Source organism: Hyaena hyaena, unplaced genomic scaffold, assembly GCF_003009895.1.
Source record: "Hyaena hyaena isolate Hyena2069 unplaced genomic scaffold, ASM300989v1 scaffold_828, whole genome shotgun sequence".
NCBI lineage: Eukaryota > Metazoa > Chordata > Mammalia > Carnivora > Hyaenidae > Hyaena > Hyaena hyaena.
The window spans coordinates 793,455-817,648 of record NW_024081462.1 but is presented as its reverse complement, the minus strand read 5'-3'; the positions used below and the strand labels follow the sequence as shown (position 1 = coordinate 817,648).

General features: G+C 38.6%; 1 protein-coding gene across 1 annotated transcript in view; it reads left to right on the top strand.

Annotated features, from left to right (window-relative positions):
* The window catches only part of LOC120222015 (mitogen-activated protein kinase kinase kinase 5), a 100,633-nt gene that overhangs the window by 41,007 nt on the left and 35,432 nt on the right, over positions 1–24,194 (top strand). Inside the window, exons 9-13 of the mRNA XM_039219698.1 lie at positions 10,953–11,086; positions 15,937–16,064; positions 17,284–17,420; positions 18,364–18,469; positions 23,928–24,085. Coding sequence (XP_039075629.1) covers positions 10,953–11,086; positions 15,937–16,064; positions 17,284–17,420; positions 18,364–18,469; positions 23,928–24,085 — 663 coding nt within the window. The remainder of the gene's footprint in view (positions 1–10,952; positions 11,087–15,936; positions 16,065–17,283; positions 17,421–18,363; positions 18,470–23,927; positions 24,086–24,194) is intronic.

Here is a 24,194-nt window from a genome sequence, read left to right as displayed (position 1 = left end):
TCACTAAGCTTACATTCTAGTGAGAAACCAAGAATAAACAAGATAAATAAGTAAAATACATAGCATATTTGAAAACAATCAGTATTAAGGAGAAAAAGTAAGCAGGAAAATGCTCAGGTAGTTACAGGATAAGAGAGCAAGCAAGTACAGACCAATAAGCCAGGAACGGCTTATTGAGAAGGTAGTATTTGGGTAAAAGCCAAAGGGAGAAGAGATCTATCAAACTAGATATTTGTACCTACAGCAGTTTTAGCATTTTATTAGTGTTATTAATAATTGTTAACATTTTGACATTTACATAAAAAGAAGGCGATACAGACTGAAAATTAATGAAGATACCATGTGGGTCTTTGTGGTGACCACTCACTTAATGTAATGAAGCACCAGAGGGAAATGCACAGCCTTTTAGAAGGTGATTGTTTTACTGTGGGTCCCTTTACAGCACAAGAACTAAGTGAATCACCACCTTGTTGTTTGTCCTTGTCAGTATTGTCTTCCTACGCGGATTCCCTTTCCAGTACCAGGCTTAGATTGTTCTAGGCAGGCAACAATAGAGGAATGCTTCTAGAAGTATTCCCATCATTGCTTCGAAATGCAGTTGTTTCCCTTAGCAACAACCTAATTCCTATTGCCTAGAAATAGATGCAAAATATATAAGCAGTGTAATCTTACCTTTTATTTTTTAAACCACTCTTTCCTCCACCCCTACCTTTTCCCATATTTCTAATTTAATACACCTTGTTTTCCCTTGGCCTGTAGCCCAGCTCCTCTAGTTTTTTGGCTATCTCATAGATAGTTCTCTGTCCCTATAGGCCAGCCCAGTCTCCTCAAACCTGCCTTTTCAATTTATATCTCAACACAGTAAGAATAGGAAGAAGAGATTTAAAAAACCAAGGAAGCAGTTACTCACTGGAATGATTTTGTCCCTGTGGCCTTATTAAACTCCTTTTTTTCTTTTACTATGACCACTTTGTTCAACAGGAAATTGACTGCCATACTTAATACATAATCTTTTAAAAGAGAATAGTCTTTTGATGCTTTAGATCCAGAGGGAAACTAAAACTTGAGCAGCTTCATGCAGACTTCTATATTCTTCAGCACACTATATTTAGATATATCTGTGTGGCCAAACTCCCTTCAACCGAAAATAAACCAATACCAACTTTCAGTGTTTTGTTTTGGCACCTGGTTTATAAAACAAACAAAGAAAAAAAGGTTCTCATCAAGTTTTCTATAGCCTGATTAATTAGTTAAGCAAATATTTACTAAACATCTCCTACAAACTAGATACAGGGATAGAACAATTAAAGATAAATCCCAGTTCTCACAAAGCTCAGAGTCCAGACTGAGATGCAGATTGAGTAAGAGAAGGAAGAGTGACAAAAGCATGAGGGAGGGGGGGCGCCTGAGTGGCTTAGTCGGTTAAGCGTCCGACTTTCGCTTAGGTCATGATCTTGCGGTTCGTGGGTTCGAGCCACGCGTTGGGCTCTGTGCTGACTGCCAGCTCAGAGCCTGGAGCCTGTTTCAGTCTGTGACTCCCTCTCTCTCTGACCCTCCCCTGCTCACGCTGTCTCTCTCTCTCTCTCTCCTAGAAATAAATAAAACATAAAAAAAATTAAAAAAAAAAAAAAAAGCATGAGGGAGGGCAGAAAGGCTTGGAATACATCTGATCAGAAAGTAGCCCAGCTTTTGAGGGTCAGGTGGACAGTTCAGGAAAGCTTCCTAGAGCTTGGTTTTGAGAGATGAGGCATAATTACCCAGGTAGAAAGCACAGCATGTGTAAAGGCACAAAGATCTCAGGAGCCTCACTGAGAGTCTTTGGAGGAGATTGATGAGAGCAGTTTGGCCACAGAGGCCGCACTAAGAAGCCGAAGGGCATTTCTGCCATGCTAAGGAGTTTGTCTTTGGTTCTGAAAGTAACGAGAAACCCATAAAGCAGAGGCAGTAATACAAACATGGACAGCTCACTTTGGAACTTTGGACTTCGGAAAGTCCACTGCCAGCTTCGTAGAGAATGGATCAAGGAACAAGGCAACACGAGAGGAGGGGACAGGAAGGCCAGGTAAGAGTCTGTAGAATTAGTATAGAAGAAAAGCAAGGAAGGCCTGATTCAAGGCAAGAGCCAGATGTACCTGACAGCATTTGGCAATCAGTTTGATATGGGGACTAAGGGAAAGGAAAGAATGAAGTCTAAGAGGGCCACCAGATGTCTACCAGATACCCAAAGAAGAGAATTGATGTTCAGTGCCTATTGAAGACACACTGGAATACATTTATAGTAATGGTGTTTAGAAATAGAAGTAAGAACACCCCTACTACATTGGTAGTGGTAAGAATATTGAATTGTGAGCTGGGTTTAAACCACAGCTCTTTTTCACTAGGAAAGGTATTTCTGATCATTTGTGAATTGAAGCTAATCACAGACTTTTCCTACTATGACACAGGCTTATTATGACTCTTAAATGAGATAGGTTATTGACAGTTGATTTTTTTTCTTTTAAATTATAAAGCATTACATGAGGCACCTTCATGGCTCAGTGGGTTAAGCATCGGATTCTTGATTTTGGCTCAGGTCATGATCTCATGGTATGTGAGTTCAAGCCCCACATCAGGCTTTGCACTGACAACACGGAGTGCGCTCTCTCTCTCTCTCTCTCTCCCTCCCTCCCTCAAAAATATATAAATAAGCTTTATTAAAAAAATTATAGGGGCACCTGGGTGGCTCAGTCAGTTGAGCGTCTGACTTCGGCTTGGGTTATGATCTCATGGTTCATGGGTTTGAGCCCTATGTCAGGGTCTGTGCTGACAACTGGGAGCCTAGAGCCTGCTTCAGATTCTCCCTCTCTCAAATTCAAGGTCTCCCTCTCTGCCCCTCCCCCTCTCACACTCTGTTTCTCTCTCAAAAGTAAATAAACATTAAAAATTTTTTAGGGGCACCTGGGTGGCTCAGTTGGTTAAGCGTCCGACTTCAGCTCAGGTCATGATCTCAGTTTGTGAGTTCGGGCCGCGTGTTGGGCTCTGTGCTGACAGCTCAGAGCCTGGAGCCTGTTTCAGTCTGTATCTCCCTCTCTCTCTGACCCTCCTCTGCTCACATTCTCTCTCTTTCTCTCAGAAATAAATAAAACATTGAAAAAAAAAAAGAAAATCTCTAAAAAAAATTTTTTTTAATTATAAAGCATTATAATAATATAAGATGGTGGTAGTACTAGGTTCAGTGTATAGGTTTCTATGTCCTTTCTGGGGCACACTAGCAAAGATGAGCTACTTTGGTGATGGTCCCTGCCCTGCCTCCTCCTGGCCTGGGTCCTGGCTGGTAGATTTCTAGCATGTATGGCACAGTATGATGGAAGTCTGGGCCACAGGAATTGGTGTGGAGACTTGGGATCTTTCTGGTGGATTTTTTGTTTTTTACTATTTTTACTGCCTCTTTGCTGGAGCCCAGTTTCATCTTCTAGTTTGAGAAAATTGCTGAAAGATTCCTTCTCCCATTCCCTTACCCTGACAACATGTCTGGTCTTCTGCCCTGGACTAGGACAATCTTCAGTACATTAGACATCAGAACAGGAATATTCTTTTATGCACATTGGAGTATATACATTGTGTACTTTGTGATTATGTACAGTGATGCCAATGGGAAAGTAAGATGGCTCCCTTCCAGAGAAGAGAGAAGAGTTCATGATAGGGAGGTTAGTGCTCACTCAGTCATGGCATGATATCAGGCATAGTTTTCCCCAAGAGAATTCAACTAATTGTCTTCTATCAATGCTTAGAAACCTGTTGGAAATAAATAAACCTAACCTAGTAATGTTAAAACCACATTTTCCTTATCCTCCGTGGCAGTAGTCCCTCAAGTCAAGTGTGTGTACCCTAGAGAGTTTGCAGAGTGATCTAATTACGACCTTTGCAGGTAATCTGTCCTTTTTATCTTTGCTATCTTTATGACCTTCTGTTTACTTTTCATTTTGTAATTTCCCTATACCATATCTACATGTGAATTTATTTTTCTTTTTCCTAGTTAGGGCTCAATTTTTGGAAGTTATGTTTGATTCTGTCTTAGATCTGCCTGGCCTTTTTTAGAATGTATCATCTCCTTTTCTCATGCTTTTTGATTTCCAGTTTTATATCTTTATATTAAATGTACTTATTTAAATTTTTTAAATATTTATTTAGTTTTGAGAGGGATACAGAAAGTGAGTGGGGGCAGAGAGAAAGAGAAAGAGAGAGAGAAAGAGAATCTGAAGCAGGCTCTAGACTTTGAGCTGTCAGCACAGAGCCCTATGTGGAGCTCAAACTCACAAACCATGAGGTCATGACCTGAGCTGAAGTCGGATGCTTAACCGTCTGAGCCACCCAGGCGCCCCTGTACTTATTTTAAAGTTTTTGTTTCTTTTACTTTAGGAGGTTTGGGGAGATTGATATTTGTCAAATCAGCCGACTCACTGGTGGAGAATTATTTCCTTATATGTTTTAAAATTTTGGGATGTGAGCTCAATTTCAATGACGTACTGTCAGTGAGAATCCTAAATAGCCCATATGAAGGGAGCCTCCCTTAAAATATTTTTGCTTTGTTTCTGTTGGCACTCCAGGGATGTCCCAAGCTCAAGACTAACTATGAGTATCACGATAAGTATAAATTTGAATTAAACCTACATGAGGATCAGCCTATGGTTAAAAGTATTCAAAGGAGACTTGTTTTTGTCCACCCAGAACTCAGTATAAGACAGATGAGCTTTATTTTGGTTTCCCAGTGTAATGGGCTTTTTTCTAATCTACATGTTCATCAAGTTATAGCCCTTCATGGGCCCTGATTTTGGGTATGCCAGCTCTTCACCTGGTATAGACACAAAGCCCCATTTCCTATCCCCTCATGGGCATTCAGACTAAAGTATCAGGGAACGGCTTGACAAACTATAGCCCAAAGGCCAAATCCACCCTGCTACTACCCTTGGTAAATGAAGTTTTATTGGAACGCAACCATGTCCCTCTGTTTATATATTGATTAGCTGTGTTCATGCTACAATGGCAGAGTTGAGTAGTTGCCACAGAGATCATATGGCCCATAAATCTTAAAATATTCAATCTCTGCCCTTTAGAGAAAGCATTTGCCAACCCCTGCCCATGATTAATGAGACTGAAAGCCCAGCCCTCATACCTACCTCTTGGGCTGTAGGGACATCAGATATGATGACTCCTCAAGTGCTCCTTTTTCTCTTTATTTCTAGCTCCTAGCTGTCTTCTTTACATTTTTGTAAGCCCTACTAGGTATTTAAAAATATCTACTTTCTTTTTATGTAGGTGTTTTTAGCAAAAAGTTTGCCAGATACCAAGTCCACCATATTGCCAATATCAGAACCCACTTTCTAGTATCTTGAATATTATAGGACTGCTGTATACATAAGGTGTTATATATGAACTTAATGGTAATCACAAATCAAAAACCTGAAATAGATACACAGACACTAAAGAGAAAGGAATCTAAACATATCACTAAAGAAAGCCACCAAACTCCAGGGGAAGAGAACAAAAGAAAAAAGGAACAGAGAACTACAAAAACAACCATAAAACAAGTAACAAAATGGCAATAAGTACATACCTAAATAGTTTGAACGTAAATGGATTAAATGCTGCAGTCAAGGCAGTGACTGGATGGATAAAAAAGCAAGGCACATTTATATGTTGCCTACCAGAAACTCACTTCAGACCTAATGACACCTGGAGATTGAAGATGAAGGAATAGAAAAATATTTACTGTGCAAATTGGAGCAAAAGGAAAGCTGAGGTAACAGTACTTCTATCAGCCTAAGTAGACTAAAACAAAGGCTGTAACAAGACAAATAAGGATACTACATAATGGTAAAGGGGACAATCCAACAAGAGGATATAAAATTGTAAATACTTATGCACCCAACACTGAGCACCTAAATACATAAAGCAACTATTAACAGACATAAAGGAAGATATTGACAGTAACACAATAATAGTACAGGACTTTAACATCCCACTTACATCAATGGATAGATCAGTTAGACAGAAAATCAACAAAGAAACAGTGGCTTTGCATGAGACATTGTACCAAATGGACCTAACATATATTTAAAACATTTCACCCTCCAAAAGCAGAATGCATATTTTTTAAAGATCGCACAGAGCATTCTCCTGAATAGATCACCTTAGGCCACAAAATAAGTCTCAGTAAATTAAAAAAATTGAAATCATATCATGCGTCTTTTCTGACCACAATGATATGAAACTAGAAATCAATCACAAGAAAAAAATCTGGAAAAGAATACCAATACCTGGTTGCTAAATAACCTACCAGTAAACAATGAATGGGTCAACAAATAAATCAAAGAGGAAATAAAAAAATACACAGAGACAAATGAAAATACAACAGTCCAAAATCTTTGGGATGCATCAAAACCTATTCAGAGAGGGAAGGTTATCACAATACAGGCCTACTTCAAGAAGCAAGAATATTTCAAACAAACAACCTAACCTTACATTTAAAGGAACTAGAAAAAAAATCCCAAAGCCAGTAGGGGGAAATAATAAAGATTAGAGCAGAAATAAATGAGGTAGAGACTAAAAAATACAATAGAACAAATCAGTGAAACCAGGAGCTGGTTCTTCAAAAAGATCAACAAAATTTATAAGCCTTTAGCCAGACTCATCAAAAAAAAAAAAAAATTAAAAAAAAAAGATGCAAGAATCCTCAACAAAATATTAGCAAGCCAAATCCAACAATACATTAAAATTTTTTTTCAACATGATACATCACATCAATAAAAGGAAGGATAAAAATATGACCATTTCAACAAAATGCAGAAAAAACATATGACAAAAGTACAGCATCCATTCATGATAAAAAAACCCCAACAAAGTAGGTTTAGAGGGAACATACTTTAACATAATAAAGCCGTATATGAAAAACCGACAGTTAACATCACTGTCAATGGTGAAAAAAATGAAAGCTTTTCCCCTAAGGTCAGGAATAAGACAAGGATGTCTACTCTCACCACTTTCTTTTAGCATATTATTAAAGTCCTACACAGCAATTAGACAACATAAAGAAATAAAAGGCATCGGTAAGGAAGAAGTAAAACTTTCAGTATTTGTATATGTCATGATACTGTATATAGAAAACCCTATAGACTTCCCCCCAAAAAACCACAAACAAACAAACAACTCACAAACTACTACAACTGATAAATGTATTCAGTAAAGTCATGGGATACAAAATTAATATACAGAAATCTGCATTTCTGTACACTAATAAGTAGCAGAAAGAGAAATTAAGAAAACAATTGCATTTACAATTTCATCAAAAAAAAAATACCTACGAAAACATTTAACCAAGGAACTGAAAAACCTGTACTCCAAAAACTATAAAACACTTGATGAAGAAATTAAAGATAACACAAAGATATGCTGTGCTCATTGATTGGAAGAACCAAAATTATTAAAATGTCCTTACTACCCAAAACAATCCTCAGATTTAATGCAATTCCTATTAATACCCATATTAAAATTTTTTTTAAGTTTTATTTATTTTGAGAAAGAGAGAATGAACAGGGGAGGTAGAGAGGAAGACAGAGAATTCCAAGCAGTCTCCACACTGCCAGTGTAGATCCTGATGTGGGGCTTGAACTTACAAACTGTGAGATCGTGACCTGAGCCAAAATCAAGAGCCAGACACTTAACAAACTGAGCTACCCAGGCGCCCCTATACCATTTTTTATAGAAATAGAACAAGTAATATTAAAATATATATAGAACCACAAAAGGCCCCAAATAGCCAAAGAAATTTTTTTGAACCACTCTTAATATCATTTTATTTATTTTTTTTACAAATAGTTTATTGTCAAATTGGTTTCCATATAACACCCAGTGCTCATTCCCCCAAGTGCCCTCCTCCATGCCCATCTCCCCCCTCCCTCCCACATCCATCAGTCCTCAGTATGTTTCTCAGCATTCAAGAGTCTCTCATGGTTTGCCTCTCTCCCTTTCCCCCACCATTTCCCCCCTTCTTCTCCCCCATGGTCCTCAGTTAAGTTCCTCCTAATCCTCCTATACATGCAAACATATGTTATTTGTCCTTCTCTGCCTGACTTATTTCTCTTAGCATAACACCCTCAAGGTCCATCCATGTTGCTATACATGGCTAGATTTCATTGTTTCTCACTGCCATGTAGTATTCCATGGTATAGATAAACCACATCTTCTTGATCCATTCGTCCGTTGATGGACACTTAGGCTCTTTCCATGTTTTAGCTATTGTTGAGAGTGCTGCTGTGAACATTGGGGTACATGTGCCCCTGTGCTTCAGCACTCCTGTATTCCAAGCAGGGTAAATTCCTAGCAGTGCTATTGCTGGGTCATAGGGGAGTTCAACTGTTAGTTTCCTGAGGAACCTCCACACTGTTTTCCAGAGGGGCTGTACCAGTTTACATTCCCACCAACAGTGTAGGAGGGTGCCCGTTTCTCCACATCCTCGCCAGCATCTAGAGTTCTCTGATTTGCTCATTTTAGCCACTCTGACTAAATAGCCAAAGAAATCTTGAAAAAGACGAACAAGGCTGGATGTATCACAATCCCAGGTTTCAAGATAATACTGTAAAACTGTAATCAAAACAGTACGGTACTGGCACAAAAATAAACACATAGATTATTGGAACACAGTAAAGAGCCCAGAATTAACCCCTGCTGATATGGTCAATTAATCTAAGACTAAGGAGGCAAGAATATACAATGGGGAAAAGATAATGTCTTCAACAAATGGTGCTGGGAAAACTGGATAGCAGAAGAATGAAACAGGACCCTTTTCTCACACCATACACAAATATAAACTCAAAATAGATTATAGACCTAAGTGTGAGATCTGAAGCCATAAAACTCCTAGAAGAAAACATAGGCAGTAATTTTTTATCATCAGCCATAGGAACACTTTTCTAGAAATGTCTTCTCTGGCAAAGGAAACAAAAGCATAAGTAAACTATTGAGACTACACCAAACTAAAAAGCTTCTGCACAGCAGAGGAAACCATCAGTAAAACAAAAAGGCAACCCACTGAATAGAAGAAGAGTTTTTAAATAATATGTCTGATAAAGGGTTAATATCCAAAACATATGAAGAACTTATACAACTCAACACCAAAAAAACCACAAATAATCCAATTAAAAAATGGGCAGAGGAGCTGAACAGATGTTTCTCCAAAGAAAACATCCAGATGGCAAAAAGAAGCTCAACATCACTCATCATCAGGGAAATGCAAATCAAAACTACCATAAAATATCACTTCACACCTGTCAGAATGGCTAAAATAAAAAAACACGAGAAATAACAAGGTTGGTGAGGATGTGGAGCAAAAGGAACCCTTGTGTACTGTTAGGTAGGAATCCAAACTGGTGGAATCACTGTGGAAAACAGAGGTTTCTCAAAAAAAAAAATGTAATTACTGTATGATTCAGTAATTCCACTACTGGGTATTTATCCAAAGAAAATGAAAACACTAATTCAAAAAAATACATGCACCCCTAAGTTTATTCCAAGTATGGAAGTAACCCACGTGTTCACTGATAGATGATATATATTATAATAGAATATTACTCAGCCATAAAAAGAATGAAATCTTGCCATTTGCAACAACATAGATGGATCTAGAGCACAAAATGCTAAGTGAAATAAGTCACAAAGATAAGTACCCATATGATTTGACTCATATGTGGAATTTAAGAAACAAAGCAAACAAAGGGAAAAAGACATGAACAAAAAACCTAAGAGAACAAACTGGTGGTTGCCAGAGGGGAATGTGGATGAGGGATGGGTGAAATAGATAAAGGAAAATAAGAGTACACTTACCCTGATGAGCACTGAGAAATGTATAGAATTATTGAGTCACTGTTTTATATGCCTGAAACTAATACAACATTATATGTTAGTTTTAATGAATAATAAAAAGAAAAAGAAACATACAGAAACAAAAAGTTTGCCGACTTATAAAGGTTAGAAATCTTTTTTTTTTTTTTTTTAATGGCCAACTTAAACCCTTTTTTGAGTTGAATCCAGCTGTGGAGTTTTACACTCTAGCAAAATGTAGGCAGTGGAAAGAGCTTGTTCTATGTTCTCTCCTGTTCTATGTAGTTTTACACTGGGTTTCTAGAGTTACGGCTTGACCTTTTGGTGGCCCTCAATTTAGTAATTCCAGTCTGAAACCAAAAATGGGTGTTTTGGGATGCCTCCTCCAGGTTTCAGGAGGTCTCTACCAAATACTGTCTAAACCCCTCTTATTTTGATCCAGTTTTCCATAGTTGACTGAGACACTTGGCAGCTTGGGGTTTAGGGCTGTAGATACTTCCTTTCACACCAAAGAGGAAATTTTCCTCCTACCTTTCATTTTTAAAATGTTATTTTGGTCTTGGAGAATTGGGGGTAAAAGAAAAACAATCCTTACTTTATTATTGTCAATGATGAGGACCTCAAAAATTTTCTGCTTGCCCAAAGCCTTTCTTTCAAGGAACTTATTTTCTTGGCAGAGTATGAAATGCTTGGACAGTACTAAAAACTGAGAAGTAAAAGAAAGATTAATTGGATGTAATAGATATTGCTAGACATTATTGCTAATCACACTCATTTCCAAGATCTATGAAAAATAGGATTGAGTAGGTAGAAGAATCCAAGTGGGCTTTTGAAGAAATACTTTTATAGATTTAAATATATAGTCCCCACTGTGTTCGTAGCAATTGTGAAAACATGAACACACCACCTGCTTTCTGTTGGGAGTGTCTAGGTTTTGGTTCTTGAAGCTGTTGCTTAGAACTTCATCAGATTGTTTTGCTTGTTAAACCCATGTGATAAAATAAGGAAAATTCTCTTGGAAAATTTAAACTGTATAATTTAAAGTGTAAAATGCAACTAACGCCTCAACCTCCCGTCCCCATTTTTTCTCTTTGTAGTATGACTACGAATATGATGAGAATGGAGACAGAGTGGTTTTAGGAAAAGGCACTTATGGGATAGTCTACGCAGGCCGAGACCTGAGCAACCAAGTCAGAATCGCTATAAAGGAAATCCCAGAAAGAGATAGCAGGTACAGTACTTGTGGCTAATAAAAGCTGTTTTCAAGGTATTCTGGGTGTTGATGGCATTTTAGACAATATTTTGGTGATATTCTAACTAATGAAACTCTGTCTGAAAACTCCAGTGTTTTAATCATCCCCCTGTAAGATTTAGCTGCTTCGTTACTCAGTGACTCAAGCACAACTCTCTGGTGGGGAATATGGTCTCTCTTAGGTGACAAGGACAGAACTTTTAACGAGTAGAAAAGATGATGGCCTGTGTGTACTGGGCTCAGTTATGTCGGAGAATGGTTGATTCGTTAGGCAGATAGATGGGGAGTAAGCATGATCAGCAGTGGTTTGAACCAGAAATTCCAGTGTACAATCCAGCATCTACGGAGCTTGGAAGTCATCCCTCTGTCAGTGGTAAGCTGACCAAACTGAGAAACCAACAGCTCTTCCTGGACTCATTGGAGAAGTGAGGTCACAGGACCAGCCACTGCCCCCAAATTTGGAAAGACAGTCATGATGGGGTTGCATACTTGGTGAATTTTGCCTCCAGGAGCCCTACTAGATCATCACAATAATATTGGAGAAAAACTTCCTTGTGTTTCCAGCAGGGGGAAGAGGGAGAGTAACTATTTTGAAATCTACTCTTCCTAACAAGGCCTGCCCTCTCAAAAAGACTATTTTTACGAGGGCCTAACCTATGACAGTGTTACCAGAGCCTAACCAGCCAGGAGAAAGGAAATAACCTGACTCCTGCCCACTATAGCCATCCTGTCCCAGCTGAGGGCAGCAGGGGAATGGGCAGGAGAGGTCTGCAAATCATTTGTGAGGCTCATAGCCTGGGGGCACAGGCTCTTTAAGAAACTGAAACCTATGGGGCGCCTGGGTGGCTTAGTCGGTTAAGCGTCTGACTTTCGCTGAGGTCATGATCTCGCGGTTCGTGGGTTCGGGCCCCGCATCGGGATCTGTGCTGACAGCCAGCTCAGAGCCTGGAGCCTGTTTCAGTCTGTGACTCCCTCTCTCTCTGACCCTCCCCTGCTCACGCTGTCTCTCTCTCTCTCCTAGAAATAAATAAAACATTAAAAAAAAAAAAAGAGAAAAGAAAGAAAGAAACTGAAACCTAAACATGAGACTATAGTATGCTTCCCCTCCCAGAATTCCTTTTACCTAATACATCATGACTGACTTCCAACAAAAATTACAAGGCATACTAAAAGGCACAAACACAGTTTGAAGAGACAGATTGAGATACGGCAGGGATGTTGGAATTATCAGACCAGGAATTTAAAACAACTTTAATATGCCAAGGGCTCTAATGGGTAGATAGCACGCGAGTGTAAGCAGAGATAGAAAACCTAAATAAGAATCAAAAGAAATGCTAGCAATCAAAAATACTAACAAATGGCGGGGGGGGCGCCTGGGTGGCTCGGTTAAGTGTCTGACTTTGGCTCAGGTCATGATCTCAGGGTTTGTGGGTTCGAGCCCCATGTCGGGCTCTGTGCTAACAGCCAGCTCAGAGCCCGGAGCCTGTTTCAGATTCTGTGTTTCCCGCTCTCTCTGACCCTCCCCTGTTCATGCTATCTCTCTCTCTCTCAGAAATAAATAAAACATTAAAAAAAATTATATAAAAAAATACTAACAAATGGGGCACATGGGTGGCTCAGTCAGTTAAGAATATGACACTTGATTTTGGCTCAGATCATGATCTCATGATTTGTGAATTCAAGCCCCATGTCGGGCTCTGCACTGACATTGCAGAACCTGCTTAGGATTCTGTCACTATCCTTCTCTGTCTGTTCCTTCGTCCTCCTCAAAATAAATAAGTAAAAACTTTAAAATAAAATCAAATCACCTTTGTAACTTAAGTTTATTCATCCACCAGTGTACATACATAAAGCACAGCAACAAAGGTCCTATTCTGTAGCAATGCATTTGGCATCATGTGAGTTGTTTGAAAACACTTGCATGACAAGTGCTTCTCTTAAATAGCTGGCACAGGGCATCTTCTTGTCACCTACAAAAGAAAAGGTGACATCTGTCATGTTATTGTGCCATACAACACACAAAGGTATTTCTATCTATGTGCCCTGGAGAGCTTTTGACGTTGCATGTAAAAAGACAGCAGTTCTAAAGGACAATTGCTAAGATAATAGGATGCATGTGAATAATACATGATCCAGCATTCACTACACATGGCCATCTGGAATGAAAGATCATAGCAATGGAAACAGTTGCTTCTGTGTTTCATTCACACTTTAAAAACACTTGTTAGAGAATCAGAGTAGTTGTAGCAGAGAGGTGGTGGTGGATTCATAATCTGTCTCAACTAGTTGTTATTTTCAGATTGAATTCCTCCTCTAACATTCTACACATGTCTGAACTATTTATTTAGATCAATTATTCTCTACCCCGCTGCATATTAGAGGCAGCTGGGGAACTTTAAAAAATGCTTGATGCTCAGGCCTTATCCCACCAAATTCTAGGGTGGCACATACGCATTGATATTTTGTAAAAATCCTTCCACGTGAAATGTCTGCCCAGGGCTGGGAAGCATTGGTTTAGATGGATATAGTGGGAATTTGACTCAGAGCAGGTGCTCTGGAAACACATATGGATCAATACTTTTTCAAAGCTAAGTATGTCTAAATATCTCTGATTACCTATACCACTTCTTTCATTGTCATAGCTAATAGAGAAGAAATGAGATTTTCTTATAATTCCTATAGATAAGCATTGCTTATTGACTTGAACAAATTGTAATTTCATGCTTATTCGGTGCTTGGCACTTACTCTTTCACTTAGTGAGAACTGCTGAGTGTCACCAATCAATGTCATATTGGAGAAGAGTTCTTATTCTCAGCTAGGATGAATCTTGACTATTATTATAACTTTGAAGTTATCCTTTGGTTACTACATATTGGAGGGGACAGGGGAGTAGCGGATTTCCTTTTCCAGAATCTTACATTTAAACATTCATGGTTGATTTTCAAGGAGGTGGGACCCCTATGGTTCATCATAAACTGAATTAATCACTTGCTTCAGATTATTTAGTCATCCTGATGACCTAAATCTGTAGAATAGACCCAATATTTGCTACTAAGTTATCTCATGCATATCAAGAGCAATCTTATTAACTAATGTTAATAAAAGGTCTTAAATACTATGGAAAAAGTAACTTACATACAACTGTCCTGAGATTCATAATCTAAATATCTTATTGGTTATACTCTATACCATTATTTCTCATGTTGTCTCTCTCTGTTATCAAAATGGAATAGTCACTAACTGATAACCTGTTAAGGGGTTCAGTATAATACCTACCTTTATACTTCCTAGAGCAGTTCTAAAGAAAAATAAAATGAGTAAAAGATCTAAACTAACAAGTCAATTTTTTGTTCTTGTTGGCAGCATCCTGAGTAATATACAGATTATAAAAGTTTGTTTAAATTATGAATTTGGGTTTTTGTAACCTGCTAATTGCTTTAGCTTTGTAGCTTATCCTGAAAATCCTCATGAAAATAGTATTATTCAATACTAACCAATTCTAGAATTTGTTATTGGCATTCAAGAAAATCCATTCTGTTTTTATGGACTTGCCATTGTAAGATCTAACCATTTCTTTCACGTAGTACTAAAGCAAATGAAGCATCAGGTTTGTGGTTTAGGTTTTAGTGGCTAGTGCCTTTCATACCTGTAACCTCCATTGTACAACAGAAAAAATATTAGAGAATAGCTTTGAGTCTCTAACACCCTACCGTAGTTAGTTATACAATAATCATATTAATATGATATAAATATGTAATATAATAGTATTTAAGATTGCTAATAGTCTACAGGCTTTATAGTACTTTAGATAATCATCAAAACGTTTGTTTTGTCTGTTCCAGAAATATAAAACACTTTCATTGTATAATCTGATAAAGCAACACGCATCAGGTACATGATTTTGAAGTCTGGTTTAATGCTGGCCTTTCAGCATGGGGACCAGGTTAGGATTGAGTTAAAAAAAAAAATCCTGATATAATAGAACTGATAGACCCAGTAGGGATGAGGATTTATAAGGAGCTCAAGGAGTCAGAATTTAAATGGTTTTATGTTTTCTAAAGAAAAGTTGCTGGAGGGGTGTCTGGGTGGCTCAGTCGGTTGAGTGTCCAACTTTGGCTCAGGTCACCATGTCACGGTTCATGGATTTGAGCCCTGCGTCAAGCTCTGTGCTGACAGCTCAGAGCCTGGAGCCTGCTGCAGATTCTGTGTCTCCCTCTCTCTCTGCCCCTCCCCTGTTCTCACTCTGCCTCTTTCTCTCAAAAATAAATGAACACTGGAAAAAAAAAATTAAAAAAAAAGAAGAAGAAGAGTTGCTGGAGCTTTCAGTAAGCCCTAGAATGAAAATGAAAATTATTTGAAATTTTTATCTTCCTGGGCCAGAGTCTCCTATAATATTAGAGTTATGTTATGAGGCAAGTGGAATACGAAGTCATTTAATGTAGACAATGACCTATATGGGTGTGTTCAATTTTCCTGGGCTACTATCTGTTACTTATTAGCTTTCTTTAAGATCTTGGGTAGGTTAGTCATCTCTTGGTGAATTAATTTCCTCATCTGTAAAATGGGCATCTTAAAAGTACCTTCTCCTAAGGTTGTTGTGAGAAATGAGTACATACAATAGGCTCAGATCAGTGCCTGACACATTTCCCCACAGATTCTACCCACTACCACTTCAACTTCACAGAATTTATGTTATGAGAAATAAAGGCTTTAGATAGTCATTTTTACTTTATATATATTTAACTGATGTTTTCAATTTGTATTGCTTAAATTTATACACTAAAATCTGGCTACATAATTAGCTCATCAATATATGCATGTCTTTCAGATACTCCCAGCCCCTACATGAAGAAATAGCATTGCATAAGCATCTGAAACATAAAAATATTGTCCAGTATCTGGGCTCTTTCAGTGAGAATGGTTTCATCAAAATCTTCATGGAGCAGGTCCCAGGAGGTAAGAGATGTTCTTCTTTTTTAAAAAAGTATGTGTAAGGGCTTAAAGAGAACAAGGGAGTGGGACTTACAAGTTTACAGGTCTTACTTCATCCAAGTTAAAAGAAAAAAATTAGATTATATTCATTGCAGCATTATTTACAGTAGCCAAGATATGAAAACAACCTAAATGTCCCATCATTGGATGAATGGATAAAGAAAATGTGTTTTGTATACACAATAGAATATTATTCAGTCATAAAAAAAGAGTGAAATCTTGTCATTTGCAACAACATGGATGGACTGTGAGGGCATTATGCTAAGTGAAATAAGTTTTCAGAGACTTATACAGAGAAAGACAAACACTATATGATCTCACATGTGGAATCAAAAAAAACCTCAAAAAACAAATAAACAAACAAAAAAAACAACTCAGGGGCACCTGGGTGGCTTAGTCAGTTAAGCGTCTAACTCTTGCTTTCTGCTCAGGTCATGACCTCATGGTTCAGGAGTTCAAGCCCTGTAGGGCTCTGTGCTGAAAGTGCGAGCCTGCTTGGGACTCTTTCCCTCTGCCTCTCTGCCCAACCCCCCAGCTCCCATGCCTACTCTCTCTCAGAATAAACAAACAAACAAATAAATCCCAAACAAGCCAACAAAGGAACCAAATTCAAAAATAACAAAGAACAGAAGCAGGGGGAAGGGTGGGCAAAATGGATGACGACGGTCAAAAGGGCCAAGCTCCCAGTTATAAAATAAATTAGTCCTTGGGGATGTAATGTACAGCATGGTGACTATAGTTAATAACACTACTCTGTATTTGAAAGTTGCTGAGATGTATACAAATATCACAATGTATATAAATATCAAATCATTATGTTGTACACCTGAAACTAATATAATGTTATATGTCAAGTAGACCTCAATAAAAGTATTTAAAACATTTAGACATGTGACATCAGCTTGCAGTTTATTAGGAGGCAGTAAAAATATCTTCAACGATTTTAGTATCCATCATTTTAACTGGATTCAAGTTAGGGACTGAGGAGCCTTTTATTTTGACTGTATTTGATAATGAGTATCTTCAGAGCAAGGGGGACACTTTCCTATTCGTATATGAGCCCTGGTGTCTAATACTCCAGTTCCTGGAGTAAGTGTTAGCTTAAATTAATGTTACATTATTAACATACTTTAAAGAACTCATTTGAATAAGAATTTTTCCACTGTTTCTCCCTGCTTTACAGGAAGTCTTTCTGCTCTTCTTCGTTCCAAATGGGGCCCATTAAAGGACAATGAGCAAACAATTGGCTTCTATACAAAGCAAATACTTGAAGGATTAAAATACCTCCATGACAATCAGATAGTTCACCGCGATATAAAGGTAGGATGCATGACGATTCCTGGTTAAAAGTTCCTTGGTGGGTAACTGGTTTTGTTTTTTGTCTTTTTGCAAAAGTCATGCTGTGTTATGGGTATTAATTTAGAATCGTGAATCAATAAATCCTAGAAACAGCAGAAATACAAGATACTAACTCCTTGGCTGCTCTGAGTCAGTCATTGATATTCATGCGTTCTTCTCAAGGAATAAACCTCTTAACTGTGTTCCCCCAAAAAAGATTGAGTTTCTGCTGCCCACCTGGCACTGTTTGTGGTGCTCTGGGGAGGGGGCAGCACAGCAGAACAAAACTGGACAGGATACGTTCCTCACCCCTGAGGAGATCACAGGCTGGTGAATCTTTGTAGTCTTGCCCAGAGTTGCTACTCAGTAAATATTGACTGCATCAATGGATAAATGACTAGGAGGGAAAAAAAATAAGATCCTCTTCTCACAAGTATCGTATACTCATTGTTTGAACTAAAATGAAATAACTTACTTGATTCTTTTTAAAAAGAGAAAATTCAGAATTAATAAATTTCTGACAAAGGTGGGGCTGTGGAAATGAAGTTAATATTACTATCAACCCAGATCTCATTTATTTGCCAGATCTCTAAGTATTCCAGGAAAAGAAGTAAAATAACAGAAAATACAATGGGAAATCGTGCATGTCATATTTGAACTTAATCACATACCAGGGACCCCTTCTGTTCACAAACCACAGCAAATCCTGACCAGGCACCTGTTTTGACCTTGTGGCTTGAGTAGCACATTGTGAATTGATAATATATAAACAAAAATGGTGTTAAGAATTCACTCTGGAAGTTAACTATTAATAAGGAGTACAGAGTTCGTGTCCTTGTTTACTCTGAGGGCACTTTTTCCTATTGGACTTAAAAAACAGTATCAGAAGAAAGACCAGTTTTGATTCAAGTCTTTTGTTCTCTAGGGTGACAATGTGTTGATTAATACCTATAGTGGTGTTCTCAAGATCTCAGACTTCGGGACATCAAAGAGGCTTGCTGGCATTAACCCATGTACTGAAACTTTTACTGGTATGTTTTTGCAATGATGATACAGATCTTATATAATTAAAGAGATAATTGCTGCGTTAGAGCATAATGTGAGAGATAAAGTCAGTCTGGGTTCTCACAGACATTAATGTCGGTATCTTTTGATGCTCACTGAAAACTGTTATTTAGAATTTGATCTGGCTCTTTTCTCATCATGTATTTCTATTGCTCAGTCGCCTGTTTAATGCCACTGAAATGTTTTTTTAAACTCTCAATTTGTTATTTGTTTTCCCTTTCATGTCATTACATCTCTCCCGGTTAGCCTACAACCACTATAAGCCCAACAAGACTTTTGTTTTTTGCATGTTTTTAGCCCAACCTCTCTGTGATTCTTACTCATACCTTAATCACTTCGCATTTGAACTATGAGTTCCTAATCTGTTTACTCCCTGTGGCCTATTTCCTACTGACAACATAAATAACCAGTAGAATTTCAATTCAGAAAGAGGAAGTGACTCATCAACTCAGAATTGGGGTGGGGGAGAGAGCTTCCCTGAGAAATTAGGCAATTCAGCCACCAAGCTACCTCTAGAACAAAGTCCTGGGGGAGTGGAGACAAAGTGATTGCCAAAAAGCTAACAGTAGCCTAGAGGAAACCACCACGGCTCAGAGAGATTAATGATTGGCCCACAATTAAAGGAGGGCATCAGGAACTTCACCTCTGGTTTTTATGCTCCATTCTGCTGATTCTCTTGAAGTGCTAAGTCCTTGTTATTATCATCAGAGAAAGAATAATTTAGCAAAAAAAAAAAGGTAATGAATAATCTCTGGTTTAATAGAAAGCAATATGGCCAGCTATCTCCATTTTTGAATCCCATGAGATAGGTGGTCACACCTCAGTTTTGAAGATGAGGAAATTGAGAGAGAAGAGAGATCATAGCCAGAAGTCACAACTGTTTTTAACTGCTAGAACTCAGATTTTTAATCTGGCCTTTGCTCTTTGCTTTGATCTTCCTGCTCTGGTCCACGTTGCTGAGGTATCTGTTCCCAAAGCCTGGGAGGAGAAAAGGAGAGAAATTCTGTAAATGTCCTCAACACATTCGGTCAACAACACATCTGACCCAGTTCCCACCCTCACAGCAATGGGTATTTCAGGGCACAGCACTACATAGTGAAAATATATTTTTCTGAACAAAATTAAATCCATCCTGCTAGTAACTTTAAATGTCTTTCCATTTCTTTCCTCATACTCTCTCGATTTGGCAAGAGAACCTTTTAGATGCTGCCAAGACTCAGTAACTTCTGACAGGAAATCCCTACTTTCAGACATTTTATTTGGACAGGATGTTAATTTAATAATATCTTCTTGCTAATCTTAAAGACATGGTATTTTTTTTAGTCCCCAAAAGAGTTAGTAAAGCAATCCTCCCAGAGCCCTTTGCTTTTCTCACGCGGGCTTCACGTGAGTGACACGTGTAACTAATGTTGCTGGTCAGAATCCAGGGCTAATCAAGAGGGCTTGGAGGGGGCACACCACCACCTTGGTGGTGATCTGCTTGCCACCATAGGCCTCACGGCTGCTTAGTCAACCTCTAACAACCTGACTTGAAAGATACTGACCTGTTTCACTTCTTGGTGATTTGGTGAGAGGGAAGGCAGCATTAACCAGCATTTCGAGAGTGCTTATGGTATACCTGGCTGTGTTAAGTGGTTTACATACATATTTCACTGAAATTCATATATGAACCCTGATCCTTAAATATTAGTATCCCAGTTTATGATGAGAAATTAAGGTTCAAAGAGGTTGAATAACTTGCCTGAGGTCACAGAGCTAGTAAGTAATAGAGCTAGGATTCAAACTAGACTTAACATGCCAAATGGAATTAATTGTCTTCTCCCCAAACCTGTTCCACCCACACTCTCCCCCATCTCACGTGATGGCCACCCAAAACCTAGAGTTGTCCGGGATGCCTCTCTTTTCTCACGCCCCAACCCAATCCGCAAGGAGATCTACTGGCTCTACCCTCAGGTGTCCCAAACTGGACCACTTCTCACTGCCTCCACCACTGCTACCCACATCTCCCACCTGTGTTGCCTCCATAGCCTGTTCTCCCTGCTCCCACTCTTGCCCCCTACTGTCTGTTCTTAACACTGCAGCCAGAGTGATCCTTTTAAAACAAATCAAGCTTGTTACTCAGAGACTTCAGTGGCTTTCTGTTTCATGCAGACAAATGCCAGAGTCCTAATATTGTGGTCCATTCAGAGTCCATTACCTTCTTGACCTCATTTCCTCTCTTCTTCCCTTGCTCGCTCACTCGCTCTGTGCCGGAAAACTGGCCTTGCTGCATTTCCTTCCTGCATTATACCAGGCAGAGTCCTGCCACAAGACCTTTGCACATGTTCTGCCTTCTGCTAGTAACACTCTTCTCCCAGCTATCTGCATGGCTAAGTCCTTCTTCTTCAGGCTTTAACTCAGATGTCCTCTCAGTGAGCCTACCATGACCACCCTCTATTTACATGGCAGCCCTCCCTGGGCATTCCTGATCTCCTCCCTTTTTTTTTTTTTTTTTTTTTTGTCATTAACACATCACTTTCTAACGTACTATATGACTTACTTATTTACTACATTGTAGTTTAATGTGGGTCTCCCGCTGCAAAGAATGTAAGCTCCATGAGCCCAGGATTTCTGTCTGTTTACTCCACTGCTATATTCTTAGTGCCTGGCCCATGACAGGCCCTCAATTTAAATGTGCTGAGTGAATGAGAGGATTAAGTGGAATGTCAAAATTTACACTTTTAGCCACTAAGTTGTAGTGGTTCCAAGGGTCATTACAGTGGCAGAGAAATTCTAAGAGATGATTTTAAAGTAATTTTTTAAAACTTTGGAATGAAGATGTATAAGATACGGGTTTTCAAGTGAGTACTCTCACTTTTTTCCACAGGCTACTATACAGATTGGCTTGCATCTTCATTATGAAGCTCTGTAAATCTTTTTATATAAAATATTATGTCATGTGATTATGGAATAAAGAGAACAGTCATGAATACATAACCAAACCTGGGTTTTTATTGTTGGGTTTTTTTTTTTTTTGGCACTTTCTCTGTGGGGGATAATTAAGTGCAATTGTCAGATAGAGCTCTTTGAAGTATTATCTGTGAATAAAAACATTGCATAACTTATTAAGGTATTACCTGAATTGTTCAATTTTTAATGTTCACTTTATTGTTAATTGTTGTAATTTCTACACAGATATTAATATAACTTAAATTCTCACATCCATTCTTTTTTCGATCCGGATATAACAAAAAGCGAGTGGTAGGCTTCAACACATATTTTCTAAAAGACCGCTTGATTTTATTTACATCATAAAAAAAAACCAATCACTATAGCTTCGTCAGCTATAAATTAAGAGAAATCATAGCAGTTTTTTACTAAGGGTAGGTGATTTGTGGAGTGAAGGTGAAATATTCTTGGCTAGGTGAAATGTTTACCTCCAGTAATGTTGCTGATTGAAGCTGACAGGAGGCATGTGCGGTGAACTTGAACATGAGCTACTGCCACATAATGATGAGAGCTGGAGGATAAGCTGGCAAGATGACAATACTAGATGAAGACAATATACTTCTATTTGGTTTTATGATCAATAGCCAGTTTCTAGCCTGTTTTGGTGGGTTTCATAGGAGCAGTTTAGAGGAACTGTACATAGCAGTTTCATCTGTAAATCATGCATGAGACGTTCATAAAAGGTATCTGTATTTATCAGGTTGTCTGCCAGTTTGGTTATGAATCACAACATACTGAAGTAGCTCTTTTAGCAAATGCCTCAGGATTGGAGATAATTGAATGTGGCATCTTGGATGAGTTCCTGTTTGCTGATTCTATCATTTGTATGAGTACATCAGTAGCAGGGGTGTGGTAGTACTCTGTTCCTGTTCACACTCCTGACTCATTGATGGACTTGGGGGAGTCAATCTAAGGTCTCTGAGAAGCCAAGCCACCCTCTTGTTTGCACCACTTGAGATAACCACAGTTGAGTGTTTGTCTGGAATATGCCAGACTAAAGTTAGAACCACGCGTTCTTGACTCCCCATTCAATGCTCTTGCCATCCTACCACACTCTCTGATTCCACATAGCGTTTTAAGTCTCCTGTGTTTCACTGTATTCTTCTTCACTCTGTGTCTGGTGATTTGTCTGTACTGATTGCTCAAGACCTGTCTCTGACCTCTTAAACCCGTTATTCCATGGACCACAGGCATGCAGCAGAAGTCATATATATTTGACTTACAGAATAGACTACACCAAAAGCGATTTACATTACTTTTAATGATGGCTTTCAGAACTTTCATGCTTTTGTGATTTAGAGATAAGAATCAAGACAGAAGAATTAACCATTTAATTTAGATATTGAGAAATATATTGGGGCGCCTGGGTGGCTCAGTCAGTTAGGCATCCAACTTCGGCTCAGGTCTCACAGTTCATGGGTTCGAGCCCCCATCAGGGGCTGGAGCCTGAAGCCCGCTTTAGATTCTGTATCTCTTCTCTCTCTCCTCTACCCCTGCTTGCACTGTCTATCAAAAATAAATATATGTTAAAAAATTATTTAAAAAAATAAATTGAGAAATATAGGTGAAGAAAAAAATGGATGAATGCCCTAGAAATTTTCTGGAAAGGTTAGAAGTATACATAATAGGAATCTTTTTGTGGTTGAAAAACTGATTGCAAAAACCATGTGTCTCTGTTGTTCTCAAATGACTAATTGTTAGAAGTTTCTAAGAGGCCCCAATAAAATGATGCCTCATTTATACTCTAGTATCTAGGAAATGAGAAAGCATCTATTCATGACCAGATCACATTGGCAAAGTATCCTTATATCCCTGAGAAAATCCATTATGACAGCGGTTATTTCTATTTTTATAAATAACCAAGAAAAATGGAACACACAAAAATTGAGGTATTGTGGCACCTGGGTGGCTCAGTTGGTTAAGCATCCAACTCTTGATTTCAGCTCAAGTCATGATCTCACATTTCATGAGTTCGAGCCCCATGTCGGGCTTCCTGCTGATGGCATGGGCTGCTTGGGATTTGTTCTCTCTCTCTCTCTCTCTCTCTCTCTCTGCCCCACCTCCTCTTGCTCTCTCTCTCTCTTTCAAAATAAAATAAACATAAAAAAAAAGATGAGGGGTGCCTGAGTGGCTCAGTTGGTTAAGCATCTGACTTTGGCTCCGGTCATGATCTTGTGGTCATGAGATCGAGCTGTGCATTAGGCTCTGTGCTGAAAGTGCAGGACCTGCTTGGGATTCTCTCTCTCTCCCTTTCTGTCCCTCCCCTGCTCATGCTTTCTTTCTCTCTCTCTCACAAAATAAATAAACTTAAAAAAAAGATGAGATATTAAGACCCAAATCATGCTTTTAAAGTTGTCTTATTTATGTTGGCAGTTAAAGCTGTCATTAGATATTCGTGTGTTTTCTAAAGTAGAAGTGTGTTTGAATTATCCCCAGGCACCCTTCAGTATATGGCACCGGAAATCATAGACAAAGGACCAAGAGGCTACGGGAAAGCAGCAGACATCTGGTCTTTGGGCTGCACGATCATCGAAATGGCCACAGGGAAACCACCTTTTTATGAACTGGGAGAACCACAAGCAGCTATGTTCAAGGTCACATTTCATATCTCTTAAAAAACATTGCATAAAGCTATTAGACATTCCATGTGTCTATTTGAAATTTTTTTAGGCCTAAGAAAAGAAGCCTAGGTAAGCACATTAA